Source organism: Eptesicus fuscus, chromosome 3 (genome assembly GCF_027574615.1).
Source record: "Eptesicus fuscus isolate TK198812 chromosome 3, DD_ASM_mEF_20220401, whole genome shotgun sequence".
In the NCBI taxonomy this organism is placed as follows: domain Eukaryota; kingdom Metazoa; phylum Chordata; class Mammalia; order Chiroptera; family Vespertilionidae; genus Eptesicus; species Eptesicus fuscus.
Genome location: NC_072475.1, coordinates 45,071,451 through 45,091,499, shown reverse-complemented (window position 1 = coordinate 45,091,499; position 20,049 = coordinate 45,071,451). Strand labels below are relative to the sequence as shown.

The 20,049-nt window shown below is 39.4% G+C and overlaps 1 protein-coding gene across 1 annotated transcript in view; it reads right to left on the bottom strand.

The window, feature by feature from the left end:
* Positions 1–6,006: 6,006 nt before the first annotated feature.
* LOC103295193 (kininogen-2-like) overlaps positions 6,007–20,049 on the bottom strand; it is a 37,233-nt gene continuing 23,190 nt past the window's right edge. Inside the window, 4 exon segments of the mRNA XM_054711496.1 lie at positions 6,007–6,120; positions 8,351–8,428; positions 9,789–9,878; positions 9,995–10,102. Of these exon segments, the coding sequence (XP_054567471.1) occupies positions 6,007–6,120; positions 8,351–8,428; positions 9,789–9,878; positions 9,995–10,102 (390 nt within the window).

Genomic DNA, 20,049 nt, shown 5'->3' with positions numbered 1-20,049 from the left:
GAAAAGGGAGTTCAGAATTACTACTGCAGGACCGCGCACCCTTGTCTGTGCAGAATCACACCCTTGGGGGCTCTCAGTGGCTCCCAAGCACTGCCTAGGTCAGTGATGGGCAACCTTTTGAGCTTGGTGTGTCAAACTTCATCAAAAAACTGAGCATAACTCAGGTAGTGTGTCACTTTGAGGAAAAAACATTATTTCACGATATTTATAATTTAAATAACATAAATGTGTAATTGTTATATATAATTGTATTTAATAAACCAAAAACTAAATATTTAACTTACCTGCTTAGTGACTTCTTTGTTCATCCATCAGTCGGTTTCTCTTGTTGGTCTTGATATTATTTAGCTTGTGTGGGGTGCCGTGAACTAAGATAAGTGAGGGGGAGGGGGAATTCTTTAACTAATCTGCCTATTAGTGACTTTTTTGTTGCTGAATTTCATTGGCTAAATCTTCAATTGAAGGTTGGTATTTTGTACACTTCAGGCCCAAGCAAGCGCTACTAACTTCATCTGTCAATCTGTTTCTTTTGTTGGTTTTGATATTATTTAACGCTGAGAATAAGGCCTCACAAAAGTATGTAGAGGGAAAAATTGTGAGTAAAGCCATTGCTATAATTTTCAGGGTGCTAAAAGTGTCTGGTAGTCGGTTCCAGGCACTCCAAATTTCCTGTTCGTAGTGGCACTCCTCTTGATTCTCCAAGCGGCACCTTTCCAGATTCTCTAGCTTTGACCTCAAGTCGAAAAACACCTGAGCCCAGATACTGTCTTGAAATTCTGCAAGTTGCATCTCCAAATCATCAATTTGCATCCATTGGAAACCATTTAATTCCAAACCATTGTAGACTACTACATCAGGATACTTAATTATTTTTATCGTCTGTTCTAGCCTTCTAAATTGACTAAATCTATCACTAAACTGGTCAAGTAATGAGTCTAAAACATGCTGGTACTTCATATGCAAGAGTTCCATTTCATTTTGTACAGCTGCACTGGCCTTCTCAAAATACTTTGCTACTCGAGGAAAATACTTATAAGTTTTAGATTCTACATCTCGCTTGAAAAGGTTAACTTTACTTTCAAAAGCTTTTATGTATCCAAACATAACGTCAATACTTTTGCCCAAACCTTGTAATTTTAAGTTCAGTTCATTAATATGAACAGAGAGATCTGTAAAAAACATCAGGGTGTTGACCCACTTATCATCATTAAGCTGAGGAAAGTTTCCCAGATCTTTATCATCAAGAAATACCTTAATTTCTTCAAAGCACTCCACAAAGTGCTCAAGAACTTTGCCTCAGCTCAGCCATCTTACATTATTGTACATTAGCAGTCCACTGTAGGTGGAATCAACCTCCAGTAAAAGTGCCGAAAATTTTCGCTTGTGAAGGGGGCGAGCAGCTATTAAATTAACTATTTTTGTAACAACTGACATTAAGTCGTTTAAGTCAGTGAATCCTGCCTTGGCACATAAAGCCTCCTGATGGATAATACAATGAAAAGGCACAATCGGATGTCCAATAGCTTTTGTAAACAATTGGACAAATCCGACTTTTTTCACCACCATATTTGGTGCCCCATCTGTCGTCACTGTCACAACTTTAGAGATATCAATGTTTAGGTCACGAAATATTTGTATAACAACCTTACATATTTCGCTTCCTGATTTACTTGTTGACACTGATACTATCTTTATCAACTCTTCTGTCATTGTGAGTCCATAAGAATATCGACCAATAATGGCCAACTGAGCATGTTATGTGACATCAGTAGTTTCATCAAGAGAGATCGAAAAATATTTACACTTCCTTATGTCTCTCTTTAGTTGATGTTGTATGTTTGTGTTCAGTGTCATTATTCGGTCTTTTATGATATTTGTACTGAGTGGTAACTCAGATATTCTCTTAATAATTGCATCTTTATTCTGCATATTGTGAAATAGAACTGGTGCACATCTTAGGAGAGTTTCTTTAATAAATTCTCCCTCACTGAGCCCTTTTCCATGCTGAGCTATAGAGTGAGCAATGCTCAAACTTGCAGATGTTAAATTTGTAGAGGCTTTCATAAATTTAAGGATGGAATTAGATTGGCTCTTATAAAGGTGTAGCTGCCTGGAAATGTATTCCTTCCTTTCATCCTCACTTTTTTCCAAGAGCTGGGAACGATTAGTTTCAAAATGTCTATTTATATTCCACATTCTGCTTACTACCGTTTCAGTACATAGAACACAAAATGATCTGCCATTTTTTTTCTATAAAGCCATATATCTCGGTCCATGTCTCTTGAAAGGGTCGGCCACTGCTACTACCACTTCCTTTACTTAACCTTAGTTTTTTATTTTTTGGGTTCTCCAGCAGGGGGGCAGTGACAGAAGATAGAATTATAGGTAGCTTGTTAGGCCTGCAGGCCATTAGAGGTTAACTAGCCTAACTAACCACAAAATGGTGCATATAACCGACTTTTAGGAAAGGGCAGGGTTAAAAAGCAGAAATAGGGGTTAATAAGGATGCACAACAGTAATAGTGGTGAAATGGAGTCTGCACTATGGAGCAAGATGGTGTTCCTTACAACCTAAGACAGGCACAGTCGCATAGGGGCCATCAGGAGAGAACTTGGGGGTCAACAGAGGTGGGGCACAGACCTTCACCCCCCCAAGTTTGCAGGGGCCTGAACCCTCACCCCTGCTGAAGGAGATCTCCTGTCCCCATGGCTGCTCAGCTTCACATGCCCAGCTCAAATCGGGACCCAGGTAACAGAGACTTGGCCGACAGCAGATGCCCTCTCACTGCAACAAGACTTGATGGAGATGTCTTGCACCCATGATCCAGGAAACTGGGGTCTAGGATATCTAAATCCAGCCTAGCACCAGGAATGCTCAGGGCCTACTCAAGGAGGCAAATAATCCTCTCCACTAATAATTACAGGGTAAAACAAGATGGTTGTTAGAGTATTAAATTTGACAGTAAAATAGTAGTCAAGTTTTCAGACTAATTTAAATTGGCCAATCAAAATAAGCAAATACTCTAGCAAAATCAATTGTACTGGACAAAAAAGCTGTTCCTAAAGTGTTAACTAAAATTTTTATTGGTAGTTCATCTCATGGTAAAATTGCATAACATATAATGAACCTAAAGCAGTCACATTTTAGTGCAAAAAAGTAAAATTTAAAAGCTATCAAGATTACAGCATAAAATTTCTAAAAACCTCCCAATATTTAAACCAAAAAAGGGGTGATAGTAGAATATCATGCAAGGAAAAATATCCTGCAAATAAATTACATCTAGAAAATTTTTACTTTAGAAAATTAACTTTCATTTGTAATGCTAACAGCAAGTCACCCAGGTAAAACATACATGGTGTCAAAACAAGCCAAAGGAAAATCATTTGGGCAAAAAAATGAAAAAGGATCACAAGTCAAATTTATAGAAAATATTCCTTTATTAACTTTTGGTCGAGAATATGTTTGTATATTTTCAGAAAACAACTTTGAGACATGTGGATTCCTGCAATAGAGAGGAATTGACAGGTGTGCTCCAGCCATGAAGTCAGAAGAGAAACAGTCCAGAGATGGAAGACGCTGATGATGCCTTGCCATACTAGCAGTCAGCAGATATGCATCACTGTAGATTGCCCAGGACCAAACCAGAGAGGGTCGGACCTGCAATACCACCATTTGTCCACCATCCAGAACTGAAATATCATCGCTGTTATGAACACATAAACAACTGTTGGACATAGAAACCGGGACTCAAAAGAACTGTTGTCCCAGAAAGAAACTCACTATAGACTGATTCATTTGCCTCTCAGCATAACTATTATTGCTTGTCTCATTTTTGGTTCCTATAAGTGTATTCCTAGTATCACATGAGCTCACTCATCTAGGGGAAAAGATGAACAACATAGACTGAAGAATAAGAACAGCATTGATCAGACTGTCAGACCTCAGAGGGAAGGTAGGGGAGGGTGGGGACAAGGGAGGTAGATCAACCAAAGGACTTGTGTGCTTGCATATGAGCCTAACCAGTGATCACGGACAACAGGGGGAGGGGGGCATGCGTGTTGGGGGGGAGGGGGTTGATGACAAATATGTGATACCTTAATCAATAAAGTAATTTAAAAAAAAAGATGGTGTTCCTTATGTGAGTTAAAATGGCTGCCGCTATTTCTAATGGCGGGAAACGGCACCCATAGCACGCCACAAACCCTCGCCTCTCCCAGCCTCCCCCTCACTTATCTCAGTAATGATGGGTTAGAAATCCATGACACCCCAGAACAGTAGATAATGGTTGCTGTGGTTAATTGTTATTTGGTTACTGGTAATGGCAGGCCCCCAGAGATGCGTCCCTTGCTGCGTTCCACTGCTCCCTGCTCTGACGGCGGAAGTGAGGGCAAAGATCCTGGCTTAACCGGAAGTCCCAGAACTAGACGCTCTGTGCTGGACTTCTGTTGTTTTGGCCTACAGACCTCCGGCACAGAGTGTCTAATAGTTAGACTCTAACTCCAAGACTCTAGTCGCAAATGTTTCATCCTCAGGAGCAGCAAATGTTTCATCCTTGGCATGCGGCTGCCTCAGTGGCTGTGTGTCATCAGAAATGGCTATGCGTGTCAGTGCTGACACACGTGTTATAGGTTCGCCATCACTGTTCTAATCAATGCTTTCCGGAGTTTTCAGAATAATGTGTTTTATACACTCTTTCAGTAGGTCTCAGCTCAATAACTATTAGAGGCTCTCTAATGCCTTCTTCAAATCCAAAATATCAGTTGGACTTAATTTTATCTTTCCATCTCTTCCATATCTTCCTATCCCATTCAACAGGTCTGCTTACTGTTCCACAAATGATCATGGGGTGGATTAAATGTCAGTCCCACAGGCTTTAGTCATAACTTCTCAATGTGATTGTAAATTCTTTCAGGAGTTATGTCTCTTAACACTTGTTTCTCTTCTTTTCAGTACCTAGTGCTAAGCAAACAGTAAATGCCCATTGCCAGTGATTGACTCCCTCATAGCTTTCCCTGAGCAGTACTCAGAACAGTGTCAGACACAATAAGATATTTAATCAGGGTTTTTGTATTGAGATAATGATCATCTCAGATTCAGAAATGTGTTTTTTGTAATGCTGACATTAATAATAATACCTCATGGTAACTTGATGTAATGAAGTTCCAAAGGTCTGAGTCTGAACGCCAGCTCTGTGATGCAATAATTGTGTGACCTTGAGCAGGGCACTGGGAGCTAGTTTCCTCATTGTAAATGAAAGGTGGTCATGGGGACCTCAGAGTTGCTGTGAAGACTAAGTCACACACCAAACAGAAACTGTCTAGTATGGTAAATGGCTCCAATAGGTATTCAGTAAATACCTATTTCAGAAAATTAAAACTCTCTCATCACTTTTTACTCTATTAGATTTCTAATTATTACCATTATTTAAACCAGAAAGACAATTTTAAATTTTCTTTAAACTTCTTTGAGGTTTGATATTTTTTGCTAGTGAAAAGTTGGTAAGCATCCTATTAATAAAGAAATTTTTTTTTTGTTTTCCTTTTTGGTAATTATCTAGATCTTAAAAATATATATATATAACAAAACATGACAAATGACTCTTAACTTTGAACTGGAAATCAGGAGAGAGAAAGGGGGGAAAAAAGGAAAGAGAGGACGAAGGGAAGGTAGAGAGATTCCTTAGATTGCTTATGGAACATCACCTACAAACCCTCGATTTAGAGCCTATGATGAAGTCCTGGTGTTAGGAAGGCTCATTTAAGGGATCCCCGCCTGTCCAGAATTGCAATATGAGTCTCCATGGTAGAGTATGCTCTCTGATCAACTGGACTTTGCTGCAGGATGGGAGTGGCTGAAAGCAGACTACTGTGAATTAACCAGGAGTGAGAACATTAAGATCAGACTTTATTTCACACAGAACCAGAATGATAAATGGCATTCTTCTCTATTGACATTCTATCCCATCTTCTTGTCCTTCCATTCAGGGCTGCTGACAGGTTGCTGGGGCTATTGTGTCAGGCGTGGAGATTCTGCCACTGGCCAAGAGACCTCACTCTCCAATGTTGGCTTTGCCTCTGCCTCCCAAGGTCGGCCCTTGTACACGCAGGGTCTTAGTTGTTTCTGTGAGAATGGTAAAATTCTGTTAATATGATGTTATCATTCAACAAGAGAAGAGTGAAGCAACCAGTTGACAAGATGAGACTTTTTCCTGACATAATTGATTCTTTATTGAAAAGTACAGATAATATTTGAAATGGAATATAAACTCAGAGGCTCAAATGCATCCAATAACTTGAAGTAGCAGTGGCACATGCATCCACAAGCGACTGTAGCTGTTTAAAGCCCTGTCCTGTTTCCCTAGGCAGAACACAGCAAGGATTATGAAATGTGTGCTTCCCTCACATTAAAGCAATTAACAATAATCATATTGTTATTTTTTTGTAAAAATCAGAACTTTTCAATGCCATAGCAAAACATGTTTTGCTGATAAAGTGTAGATTGAGAGGCATTTCCTCATAAAATTTCTGAATAAATTTTGTATCACATCTTATGATATTCCCTTGTCAATTATAAAAAAAAACTTCCTTCTATGTCACTACTCCTGCTTTCCATTGTTATCATTAAAATCTGAGCAGCTGAAAACTGAGAATTGCTCATTCTAGCCTCAGCAACAAATAGACAAACAGAAAACTCCTATTTCAAACACTTATTGCAAAGAGTGGTTAATGAGTAAATAGAATTACTGACTTCTGAGAAACAGTCTGACTCTGAAAGAGAATTATCAGAATATCTTTGTGAAGTGGGAGTAACTATACTATATAATAAAAGCCTAATATGCTAAGTGTTTGACCGTTTGTTCAACTTTCCACCAGTCGCTATGACATGCACTGACCACCATGGGCCAGATGCTCCGACCCATCCGTTAGCTTGTTGCTGGAGTCTGGCTGATCAGGACTGGGTAAGACCAGACAGATATGGCCTGGAATCCTCCCACAGTCCCTCCCCAGCCTGATCTTGCACCGGTGGGGTCCCTTGGCCTGGCCTGTGCCCTCTCACAATCCGGGACCCCTTGGGGGTTGACAGAGAGCTGGTTTCAGCCTGATCCCCACAGGCCAGTCTGAGGTACCCCACCAGTGCATGAATCCATGCACCAGGCCTCTAGTTTGATATAAATATCCTGTTTTGGGAACAGAAAGTCAGTTAATTTCCTCCTGTTCTCCCTTTGGCCAGTCTGTCTTTCTTGTTGTCCCTCTTTGACCTCTGGTGGCTTTTATTATTATTTTTACTCTATTAAGAAGTTTAGCATTCAGTCTCTTGACTTCCTTATTTTCATATGTATTCAGGGACCAGATGCCACAGTTTATTCAGAATGGCAAGAATCTTTGTATGAAAGTCGATGACATCCATTCTAAGGTACATATTTGTTATTAGAAAAGCAAATTGCAGTAGGCCACCAGGCACATTTTTTGTTGATTTTTTGTGCTAGTTAAGAAAACTCGTGAGGAAGATTCAGAAAGGATTTAGAATCCTGCACACTGTTTTTGTGTTGTCCATAGAAATTGATGGTGTCCCCAAAGGGAGTCCCACCACTTCTCTCCAGGATGTTTTGAAGCTTCATGGTTTTTGGTGCATTGTATCAGGTATGTGAACAATGGTGAAAGGGGATGATGAAGTATTAAAGAAACACCCATGGCTGCATACATTAATAAAGAGCATCAGAGAGATCGAAATCATGAAATACTTTTGTTTCCACAGTTGGATTCATTCCATTAACTGGCTTCCATGGGTGTCTATGATACTTGGGGGAAATAGTTTCTGGGAAATCAGTATCAGGTTAAATGAAAGGCTATTTGGCTCTCTCTGGATTTCAGGGATCCAAGAATCATCATTCTCTGTTGGCGGTGTATTAGTCATCATAGCTGCAATGAGGTCCAAGTCCCAAAATTCAGGAAAGGCAACTGCTACACCTGACTGGGCTAGGGAAGGGAGGGATGTTGGTTCTTCTGTCTTCTCTGGTGTCTGTGCAGATGTAGTACTATCTTCAGAAGAACTTGTTTTCCAATCATTGTGCTTTCCATTCTTTTTTCCTTATTTTTATGTTTTTCATGGCCATGATCATGCTCATATTTATGTCTATGTGCTAGGCCATGTTCCCTTTGATGTCCATGGCCAAGACCATGTCCCTTTTGGTGCCCAGGGCTTTGGTCATGCTCACGTTAATGGCCATGGCCAAGGCCATGTTTTATTTGCTTTACATGGCCCCAACCATGACATGAGTGGGTCCTTGTTCTTTTTCTGAATCCTGCTCTTCATCTTGTACAGGTGCCATGGAAGTGTGGGGTGGACTTACAGTTGTTCCTTCTTTTGTGTCTGCCACTTGTACTAATCAGAAAAGTGAAAAACCTGGAGGACTTTACAGCAATGTGGTCTAACCAAGAAATATTAAGACGAATGCATTACTGTGGAACCCACACTCTCAATGAAGAAAGAAGGGACTGAGACCTGGGGATGCTATCTTGGTTTACATGGAGCAAGTCTTTAGCCAGGTTTTAAATGCTATGTTAATATTGCAGAAAGGATGAGAATGAATATCTTTTCCTCTTTTGATTGATTTTATAATGTTGTGGATATTTCTTATTAATACTCCTCTAAACTGGAGAGGTCTTTCTTCATCTGGAAAAATTGGAAGGTTGAACTACATAATACCATGCCACATTATTTGTTAATTGATACTATTTCTATTAGCACAATTAGTTTTTATATCAAAAGACCCTAAATGGCTTTATGGACTGAATATATATATACAGCATATGCCCATAATTACTTTGTTGGGCTGAAACACATTAGGACATGTTCATAAGCTTAAAATGCAGCCTTTGTGTAATGTCTGTGTTAGACTACATATATGCGTATACACGGCAAAAATCTAAATCAGAAAAGAAAAGACAAGAGGCAACTCACATTGAAGATCTGGATGATTTCTACCTGCATTTCACTAGTGGTAAGAACAGGATGCTGGAGGCAGTGTTCAGTGGTGCAAAGAGAATGGTCTTTGGGGTCAAATAAGCCAGAGCCTAGTTGTTACATCATGTGAACAACTCTGATTTGAAGACTCTGATTTGACCTACACTTGCATCCGGGCACCATTCGCTTTACATTTCTCATCTCTAAAATAGGAATAAAAGCAGCACCTGCCTCATAGAGTTGTAAAAAAAAAAGTGTGTGATGTCCTCAGTACAGTGATTGGGATAGAGGAAGCACTTGATCATGTTATTATTCACTCCAGGATCTCAGCATCTTCGTAATTTTTGGTGTCTCATCCTTGACAATGGGAAAAGTCTTACTTACCTCCTAAGATTTTCTTAAGAATTGGAAAAGATGATACAAACTAATGCTTCTCACACTTGAATGTGAGTATGAAACCCTGGGGACCATGTTAAAATGCACATTTGGAATCAGTCTATGTGGAGTGGGGTCTGAGATCTGTATTTCTCCCAAGTCTCTTGGATGGAGGCAGATGCCAGTGAAGCATCTCAGGCACATGTTAAAGCTGCAGAGCTGGTATTGGCTCTGCACAGCAGGAACTGCCCTGTGAGCAGTGATTAAGGGGAGTGACTGTTGTTTTCCTTTCTAGACAAAAAAGAGAGGTCAGCACAGAAATGTGAGAGTTCTCTCCATTCTAAAAAGATAGTCCCCCAATTCATTTAAATAGTGGTTCATTTTCAACCCACAAATAAGACTTTGCAGAATAAGCAAAATTTATCCAAGATGACTAATTAGAATCATACCTTTCCTGGTGATTGACATTTGACAGTTGGTTCAATTCTATTCTTCCCATGTATCCCATAGTAAACATCAGCAGTGCATCTTAGAATTTCCTATCCGTGAAAACAAAGCCAAAAGAGAGAATAGTGTTATTCATGAAATACTTAGACAAGTATAAAATGTCAAGTAGATTTCCAGGGAATAAGTAGAGAGTTGCATGACTACTCACTCCAAGTTTATTGATCTCGCAACTTTCGGTCAATTCTTTATTACTTTCCTTGGAACATGTAGTTTCCCTGGCTGTGAACTCAATAACATATTTGTATCCAGCCACCACCTGGAAAATTAATTAGTCCAAAGTAGAACCTTAATTAATATTATATAATAAATGATATGTTTTTACCCTAAGGGATCTTAGTGGGGAATATTAAAATTTTAATTATTCACTGCTCAAATGAGAGGTATACAAATAAAGTACAAATGTTTGACAACTAAACTTTAAGTTTGTATGCATGTGTAAAATATTTGGCTGTTGGTTGGTCTTGTTTCCTTTTGTATAATTATTCAATAACATTCAAGTGCTCAAGTTGTAATAGAATCTAAGAAGAGTAGGAAGAAAGATTTAAACATTTTCTTTAAGTATGCCTTATTGTCATGCCAAGTCCTAAATCAGAGAAATAACGAGTTAGTAGTGTCACTACAGAAATTGTGGGTTAAATTCTGTGATTAGGAAAATTCTTTGGATTTTTTAGTTTGCCTCTCTTAATTGTTTTATATTAAGAAATCATTTTAATCTCTACCAATAGTTTTTTAAAGTGGATTTATAGAGGGAAAGGAAAAAAGAGAGAGAGAGAGAAACATGGATCAGCTGCCTCCTACATGCACCTTACTTGGGATCAAGCTCACAACCTGGGTATGTCCCCTTACTGGGAATTGAATCCACAAACTTTTGGTGCTAGTGGCGTGGTTCAACCTACTGAGCCATAGTGGCCAGTACTCTAAGTAACAGTTTTAATATTTATAAGATGCTGGGTCCACAATGAATATTTTGTGGTCCAATTTATTTATTTATTTTTATATGAAAGAGACATACTTTATTTATTTAAAAAAATTAAACTCATGCTTTTTAAAATGCACTGACTTCAATAAAATTGCATATATGGCTTTTTAAATGTCATTTCAAAATGCCACATCTTACATCTCTTATACTTAAAAAATATACTTGGTAAAAATGACTTTTAAATGTATGTTAAAAAGTTAGTTGATATGGCCCAATTTCTAGTGCAAGTTATTCAGTACTTGATTCTAGGATCTAAATGTGTGTGTGTGTGTGTGTGTGTGTGTGTGTGTGTGTATGTAAAAGAATACATGAATATATCACTTGACCTGGAGAGATGACTATTATTTTTAAAAATGAAGTTATAGCCCAGGTTGGTGTGGCTCAGTTTGTTGAGTGTCATCCCATGCAGCAAAGGATCCTGAGTTTGATTCTCAGTCAGGGCACATGCCTGAGTTGTGGGTTTAATCCCAGCTGGTGGGGACATGAAGGAGACAGCGGATTGATTGTTCTCTCTCCTCCTTCTCTCACTAAAATCAATAAAAGCATATTAAGAAATAAATGAAGTCACAGGGTGATAGTAAAATCTCCTTTGAAAAAGCAAACCACAACAGTCTTCCCTATCTCTGTGTTTTTTAAAAGCATGGAAAACGTGTGGCAGGAGGAAGAGAGCAGGAGAACAAAGTCATAGGACGAACTAAGCTCCCCCTCTACTTTTTCTGGCATTGTTCTGCTGGGTAAACATGGTTAAATTTCTAAGAAAAATTTGATACTTAACTTTTAAGACTCCAGGTATAGCTGTAAATGGGGAGGAAGATTCTAAGAGAGTTTCAGGGTCTATATTTTTAGTGATCATAAGTTTTCTTGCTCATTTCAGAATATATCTTAATCCAATTTTTTGTAACAATAAAGTTGATCACAGTAACATTGCCTAAGAAACTTGACAATATGTGACACAAACCACACTGATGGCTCAACTCTATTCAGGGTCAAGCAGAAGGAATTAAATAGATGTAATCTTCAATTTGAGGGCCTCAAATGGCATCTCTATTGCCATTATTATCAGGTGTCATTCTTATCAAAAGTCTTCCCTGTTCAAACCCATCCTCCTCAACCTTTATTTTTAAAGTAGAGATAACAACATAGCAAAATAAGTTCAAATGTATTAACAATTTAAATTAAAGAAATAAACTCAAAATATATAAATATGTATATATCAGATCTCAGGATGAAGAAGGCCTTTCTTAGGTGAAAAGCAGAGGAAGAAAACCTAAATGGAGAAAACATGTCTAAATTTGTTCAGACAGAAAGGACAACTGATTCTCAAAAATCACAGCAAGCAAAGTAACAAAAATAAAAGCTTGGAAAAATATAGTATAAGATTTATATTCTTATGCATGTAAAGCCCAACACGAAAAAATGAACAAAAGACATGAACAAGTATTTCAGAAAAGAAGTTAAAATGGTCATTAAGCCAGAAACAAATGACTATCTTCATTAACAACCAAAGATTAAAAACACCAACAACACAACAGCATCTTTAATCTTCCATATGTTGGCAAAGATAAAAAACAGTGGTGATACCTGCTATTGGCCACGTGTGGGAAGCACGCAGCTCAGTCACTGTTGGTAGGAATAGAACTCAAGCAAGATGACCAAGTCCTATAGCCAGGTGGTATGAATGTAAAATGGCATAATTGCAAATGGTTTGGCAATTTGGCAATTTGCATCATAAGTCCTAGACATATACATATGCCTTGACATTTCTAGTACTTTGTTAAAGGAAAAATTCCTGAATGTGCACACACAGATCCTTGAAGTATATTCATCTGAGCAAAGACAGGGAGGAATATGGAAAACAGTGGGGACAGCGGTGGCAGAGGCAGGGCAAAAGAAATGGCCTATGACAGAAATCACATCATTCACATGTACAAACGGAGAATTTAAGAAATATTTGGCAGAGAAAGAAGATGGCGACCGGCAGGAAGGTAGGGAGAGAGAGAGTGTGAGTGAGGAACCCATAGAGGAGAGTGTAGACGTGTGTGGTGTGTGTGTGTATGAGCTAGGGTCAGTTAGATTCTGCAGGTCTTCCAAGGGGCTGCCTAACCGGGCAGTCCTAGAAGGCGGAGCCCCGCACACAAAGCGGACACATCTCCGCGGCTGGTGCGGACGCTGAGACCACGCCATCTTGAGAAACAGAGCTGCCTGAGACTCGGATCCTGGCTTCTGACACAAACCAGGACCCTGCAGCCACTGGGGACAGAGAACTGCTATCACAGCTTCAGACCAACAAACAACAAGAATCCAGACTTCCCGGCAGAATTCCGTGAGTCAAAGAGCCTATCCCCCTCCCCGCAGGCGCGCAGATAGCGCCATTTTAACTGATAGACCTGCCCCTCTCACAAGCCGCAGAACTTTGCGCAGGGACTCGCTCCCCCTCAGGGAATTTGGCTCGCGCGGGACAGAAGCAGCTCCCTGTTGGGGAAATCTGTCAGTGCGCACAGAGGGCTCCCCTTCGGAGAATTTGGGGGAATTTGGCTTGCGGGTCAAAGCTCCCCCTTCGGGGAATCTTAGTGCTTGCACAGAGGGGCTTCCCCTTTGGGGAATTTGGCGCGCAGGACGGACTCCGCCCCCCTTCCAGGACTCCGGTAGAGTGCACGGAGCCAGCTCACCTTCAGGAAATTAAGAGTGTGCGCCCTAGCCGGTTTGGCTCAGTAGAGAGAGCACACACAGGACGCAGCTCCACTTCAGGGAATTTGGCACGCCGGACACAGCTGCCTGGGATCCCTGACTCACAGCGCATTCACACTAAGAGCCAGCGACCCCAATTGTTGGTGCATGCACACACAGGGACCCTGATTCTCAACGAGAAACCGCACAAGGCAACAGAGACTCTGACACTCGAGTCTTGGTGCAGAAACAGGGAAACTCTGACTCCTGGCACATGCTAAGGATCTCATTTTCGGCACATACCAACAGTGTGGTGCAGACAGGGCCCCTGATTCTAAGTGTGCACACGAGACCACACGGAACACTGGGGACACTGACCCTGGGCAAGTCTGGTTCCCACCAACCAAAGGCAGCCACACTTCCTAGTGTCAGAGCACTTCAGTGAAACTCGGGTGGAGCGAAGTCCCCACAGCACATGGCCCAGGTCCACGCAAACAGAAGCTTGAGCTTTCTGGTGATAGCCAGAATGGGGAAACGAAATAACTCACAGAGGAAAGAAAATGTGGAGTCGCCAAGAAAGGAAATCAGTGAAACTGAAACTTGCAACATGACCAAAAAGGAGTTTAGAGTAATGGTCGTGGAATTTATACATCGGATGGATGAGAAAATCAACAACTTATGCAAGAATCAGGAAGAAATGAAAAGTGATATAGCTACAATCAAAAACACCATGGAAAGTTTCAACAGTAGACTACAAGAAGCAGAGGACCGAATTAGTGAGTTAGAAGATCAGGTACAGAAACAAGCTCAATCTGAACAGCAATTGGAGAAAAGAATTAAAAAGCAGGAGGAAAGCCTAAGGGAGCTTCGGGACAACATGAAACGAAGTAACATACATGTAATAGGGCTGCCAGAAGGACAAGAAGAGCAGCAGGGATTAGAAAATCTATTTGAAGAAATAATGACAGAAAACTTCCCGGATATGGGAAAGATAAAAGTTATGCAAGTACAGAGAGTCCCAAGCAGGATCAACCCCAAAAGACCCACACCAAGACATGTCATAATTTCAATGGCAAATATAAATGATAAAGAGAGAATCTTAAAGGCGGCAAGAGAGAGACAGCGAGTTACCTACAAAGGAACACCATCAGATTGTCAAATGATTACTCAACAGAAACACAACAAGCTAGAAGTGAATGGAAGGAGGTATACAAAGTGTTGCAAAGCAAAGGACTGAATCCAAGAATACTATATCCAGCAAGACTATCAATCAAAATTGAAGGGGAAATCAGGAGCTTTGCAGACAAAAAAAGGCTCAAGGAGTTTATCACCACCAAACCAGCAATGCAAGAATTGCTAAAGGGAATACTGTAAAAAGAAGAAATAAACAGGTAAGAAGGAATACAGACACAAAAATAGATATGACTACAAATACCTTTCAGTAATAACTTTAAATGTAAACGGACTAAATGCTCCAATCAAAAGATATCGAGTAGCTGATGGATAAAAAAATACGACCCATATATATGCTGTCTACAAGAGACCCACCTCAGAACAAGAGACTCACACAGATTGAAAGTGAAGGAATGGAAAAATATCTTTCAGGGAAATGGAAATGAAAAAAAAAGCTGGGGTAGCAATACTTATATCTGACAAAATAGACCTCAAAGTAAATGCCATAACAAGAGATAAAGAAGGCCACTTCATAATACTAAAGGGAGAAATCCAACAAGAAGAAATAATTCTGGTAAACATATACGCTCCCAATATAGGAGCACCCAAATACATAAAAAAAACTCCTGGAGGATTTCAACGGAGAGATTAATAGCAATACAATCATAGTAGGAGATTTTAATACCCCACTATCACCACTGGACAAATCCTCTAAACAAAAAATCAGCAAAGAAACAGCAATCCTAAATGAATCACTAGACCAGATGGAATTAATTGACATCTTCAGAACATTTCACCCCAAAGCCACAGAATATACATTCTTCTCAAGTGCACATGGGTCATTTTCAAAGATAGACCATATGCTGGGTCACAGGCAAAGTCTCTTCAAATTCAAGAAGATAGAAATTATATCAAGCATCTTCTCAGATCAGAGTGGCATAAAACTGGAAATCAACTACAATAAATACAATCCAAAGAAATCAAACACATGGAGACTAAACAGCATGCTATTAAACCATGACTGGGTCACCAGAGAGATCAAGGAAGAAATAAAAAACATCATGGCAACAAATGACAATGAAAACACAACAATCCAAAATCTATGGGACACAGCGAAAGCAGTCTTGAGAGGGAAATTCATAGCTCTACAAGCCTATTGCAAAAAACAAGAAACAATGGTAATAAATTACTTAACCCTACAACTCAAAGAGCTAGAAAAAGAGCAGCAAGAAAAGCCCAGTGTAACCAGAAGGGAGGAAATAACAAAGATCAGAGCGGAGATAAATGACATAGAGACCAAAGAAACAATACAAAAGATCAACAAAACCAAGAGCTGGTTCTTTGAAAGGATAAACAAGATTGATGAACCTCTAGCCAGGCTCACCAAGAAGCAAAGAGAGAGGACCCAAATAAACAAAATCAGAAACGAAAGAGGTGAAATAACAACAGACCCCGCTGAGATACAAAGGATTGTTACAAAATACTATGAACAACTCTATTCCAACAAACTGGACAACCTGGAGGAAATGGACATATTCCTAGAAAAATATAACCTTCCAAAAATTAATCAAGAAGAATCTAAAGAGCTCAATAGGCCAATAACTATGGACGAAATTGAAGCAGTCATCAAAAAGCTTCCGGCAAACAAAAGCCTGGGGCCTGACGGCTTCACAGGAGAGTTTTACCAAACATTCAAGGAAGAACTAAAACCTATCCTCCTCAGACTATTCCAAAAAATTCAACAGGAAGGAACACTTCCAAGCTCCTTCTATGAAGCCAGCATCACCCTAATACCAAAACCAGATAAAGACAACTCAATGAAAGAGAATTACAGACCAATATCCCTCATGAACATAGATGCCAAAATCCTCAACAAAATTCTAGCAAATCGGCTCCAGCAGTACATCAGAAAGAACATACACCATGACCAAGTAGGATTTATCCCAGGAATGCAAGGATGGTACAATATCTGCAAATCAATAAACGTGATACATCATATAAACAAGTTGAGAGATAAAAATCACATAGTCATATCAATTGATGCAGAAAAAGCATTTGACAAAATCCAACACCCTTTCTTGATAAAAACTCTCAACAAGGTGGGAATAGAAGGCTCATACCTCAACATAATAAAAGCTATATATGATAAACCCACAGCAAACATCATACTCAATGGACAAAAACTAAAAACATTTCCCCTAAGAACAGGAACAAGACAGGGATGCCCACTCTCACCACTCCTGTTTGACATAGTACTGGAAGTATTAGCCATTGCAATTAGACAAGAAGAAGAAATAAAAGGCATCCAAATTGGAAAAGAACAAGTAAAGCTGTCTTTATTTGCAGACGACATGATATTGTACATAAAAAATCTGAAAGACTCCGTCAAAAAACTAATAGACTTAATAAATGAATTCGGCAATGTAGCAGGATACAAAATTAACGCCAAGAAATCTATGGCCTTTCTATACACCAATAGTGAACTTACAGACAGAGAGACTAAAAAGGCAATCCCATTTACCATCGCACCAAAAAAATTAAGATACCTAGGAATAAACTTAACTAAGGAGGTAAAAGACCCATACACGGAAAACTACAGGACACTGAAAAAAGAGATAGAGGAAAACGTAAACAGATGGAAGAACATACCATGTTCATGGATTGGTAGAATCAACATCATTAAAATGTCCATACTACCCAAAGCAATCTATAGATTCAATGCACTCCACATTAAAATACCAATGGCATATTTCACACACCTAGAAAGAACTCTCCAAAAATTCATCTGGAATAAAAAAAGACCCCGAATAGCCACAGCAATCCTGAGAAAGAAGAATAAAGTAGGAGGGATCTCAATACCAGATTTCAAGCTGTATTACAAAGCCACTGTTCTCAAAACAGCCTGGTACTGGCACAAGAACAGACATATAGATCAATGGAACAGAATAGAGAATCCAGATATTGACCCAAACCACTATGCTCAATTAATATTTGACAAAGGAGGCATGAACATACAATGGAATAAAGACAGTCTCTTCAATAAATGGTGTTGGGAAAATTGGACAGATACATGCAAAAAAATGAAGCTTGATCACCAACTTATGCCATACACAAAAATAAACTCAAAATGGATACAGGACTTACACATAAGACGGGAAACCATAAAAATACTAGAGCAATCCACAGGCAGCAAAATCTCAGACATATGCCAAAAGAATTTCTTCACTGACACTGCCCCTAGGGCAATGGAAGCTAAAGAGAAAATTAACAAATGGGACTACATCAAAATAAAAATCTTTTTCACAGCAAAAGAAACCATCAACAAAACAACAAGAAGGCCTACTGCATGGGAGAACATATTTGCAAATGGCATCACTGATAAAGTTTTAATCTCCAACATCTACAGGCAGCTTATACAACTTAATAAAAGGAAGATAAATGATCCAATAAAAAAATGGGCAACAGACCTAAATAGAATCTTTTCAAAAGAAGACAGAAGGAAGGCCAAGAGACACATGAAAACATGCTCAAAGTCACTAATTATCCGAGAGATGCAAATCAAAACAACAATGCGGTACCATCTCACACCTGTCAGAATGGCTATCATCAATAAATCAACAAACGACAAGTGTTGGCGAGGATGCGGAGAAAAAGGAACCTTCGTGCACTGCTGGTGGGAATGCAGACTGGTGCAGCCATTGTGGAGAACAGTATGGAGTTTCCTCAAAAAACTGAAAATGGAACTCCCATTTGACCCAGTAATCCCACTCCTGGGAATATATACGAAGAAACTAGAAACACCAATCAGAAAGGATATATGCACCCCTATGTTCATAGCAGCACAATTCACCATAGCTAAGATTTGGAAACAGCCTAGGTGCCCGTCAGCAGATGACTGGATCAGAAAACTGGGGTACATCTACACAATGGAATACTATGCTGCCATAAAAAAGAAGGAATTCTCATCATTTGCAGCAACCTGGATGGAATTGGAGAACATTATGTTAAGTGAAATAAGCCAGTCAATGAAAGAAAAATACCACATGATCTCACTCATTTATGGATAATAAAGAACATTATAAACTTGAACAAAAAGACAGATACAGAGTCAGTAAAGCATCAAACAGACTGTCAAATTACAGGGGGAAAGTTAGGGAGAGGTGTGGGAGATAAGAGATCAATCAAAGGACTTGTATGCATGCATATAAGCATAACCAACGGATGCAAAACTCTTGGGGGTGAGGGCATATATGGGAGTGGGGTGGGGGGTGGCAATGGTAAGATATGTACACTTATAATACCTTAATAAAAAAATTGGGAAAAAAAAGAAATATTTGGCATCTGAAACCACCTGAAAAATGGACATGCATCCAAATAGGATTAAATAGGCAAAGCCAAGGCAAGACCTAATTTGTAAAATAAATCTTTGGCAAAAATCGGTCATTTGGCAAATTCATCAAATGGTAAATGGATTTCCAGTAACTCGGCTGCTTCCAGCAAGGCCTTCAATAATCATGTCAGAACAGCCAAATTGTTCTCTTTAAATGTAAAAACCAGTAAAGATTCTTCTTTTGTAAGTAAGTCTGATATTCTTCACCATATTTCAAATTGACTTGGCAAGTGAAGGAATGTCAATTCCCTTCAATTAACAGCATTACCTGTTGTTCCCCTGGCATCCTTGGCATAAACAAATACACACAATGCTGGGATGTTGATTCATTACTTTACTGAGAACTGCAAGTACTATGAAGACTAGATAGTCATGTATAACATGAGTGGTTCTCTCCTGACAGCAAACCTCTGATATGCAATATATAGTGGAATAGAGCATATTCCTATATCAAGAATAAGGGAGTTTCACAAGAAAGCAGAAATATGAAGTGAGAAGAAAAGCTGACAAACACAAGAATAGCATTGCGGGTTGGGTGGGTAAGAGAACAACCAAAGGACTTGTATGCATGCCTATAAGCAGAACCCATTTACACAGACACTAGGGAGTGGGGGGGTGGTGAGGGCATGTGCTGGGGATGGGAACACCAGGGAGAGGTTAATGCGGGGGGGAGGAGACATATGTAATACTTTAGACAATAAAGAATTTAAATTAAAAAAAAGAATAGCATGGATTGGTATACCATGTGAGTACACCACTAACATGGGTCTTGTGCCCATGAAATGAGGGAAAAATAGTTGTGGTGTCCGGGGCAGGAATAAGTGCCTGATAGGAGAAGAACAAAGTGTCAGTTTTGACTTATTTCAATACCATTTGGTTAGGTTTCCCCTGCAGTAGCAAAACTGATACAGGATTTAGAAGATGAAAATAAACAGCCCATTGTGCCATCACCTAAAGCCACCACTGTGAATAGTTGGAGGCATTTGTTTACTTT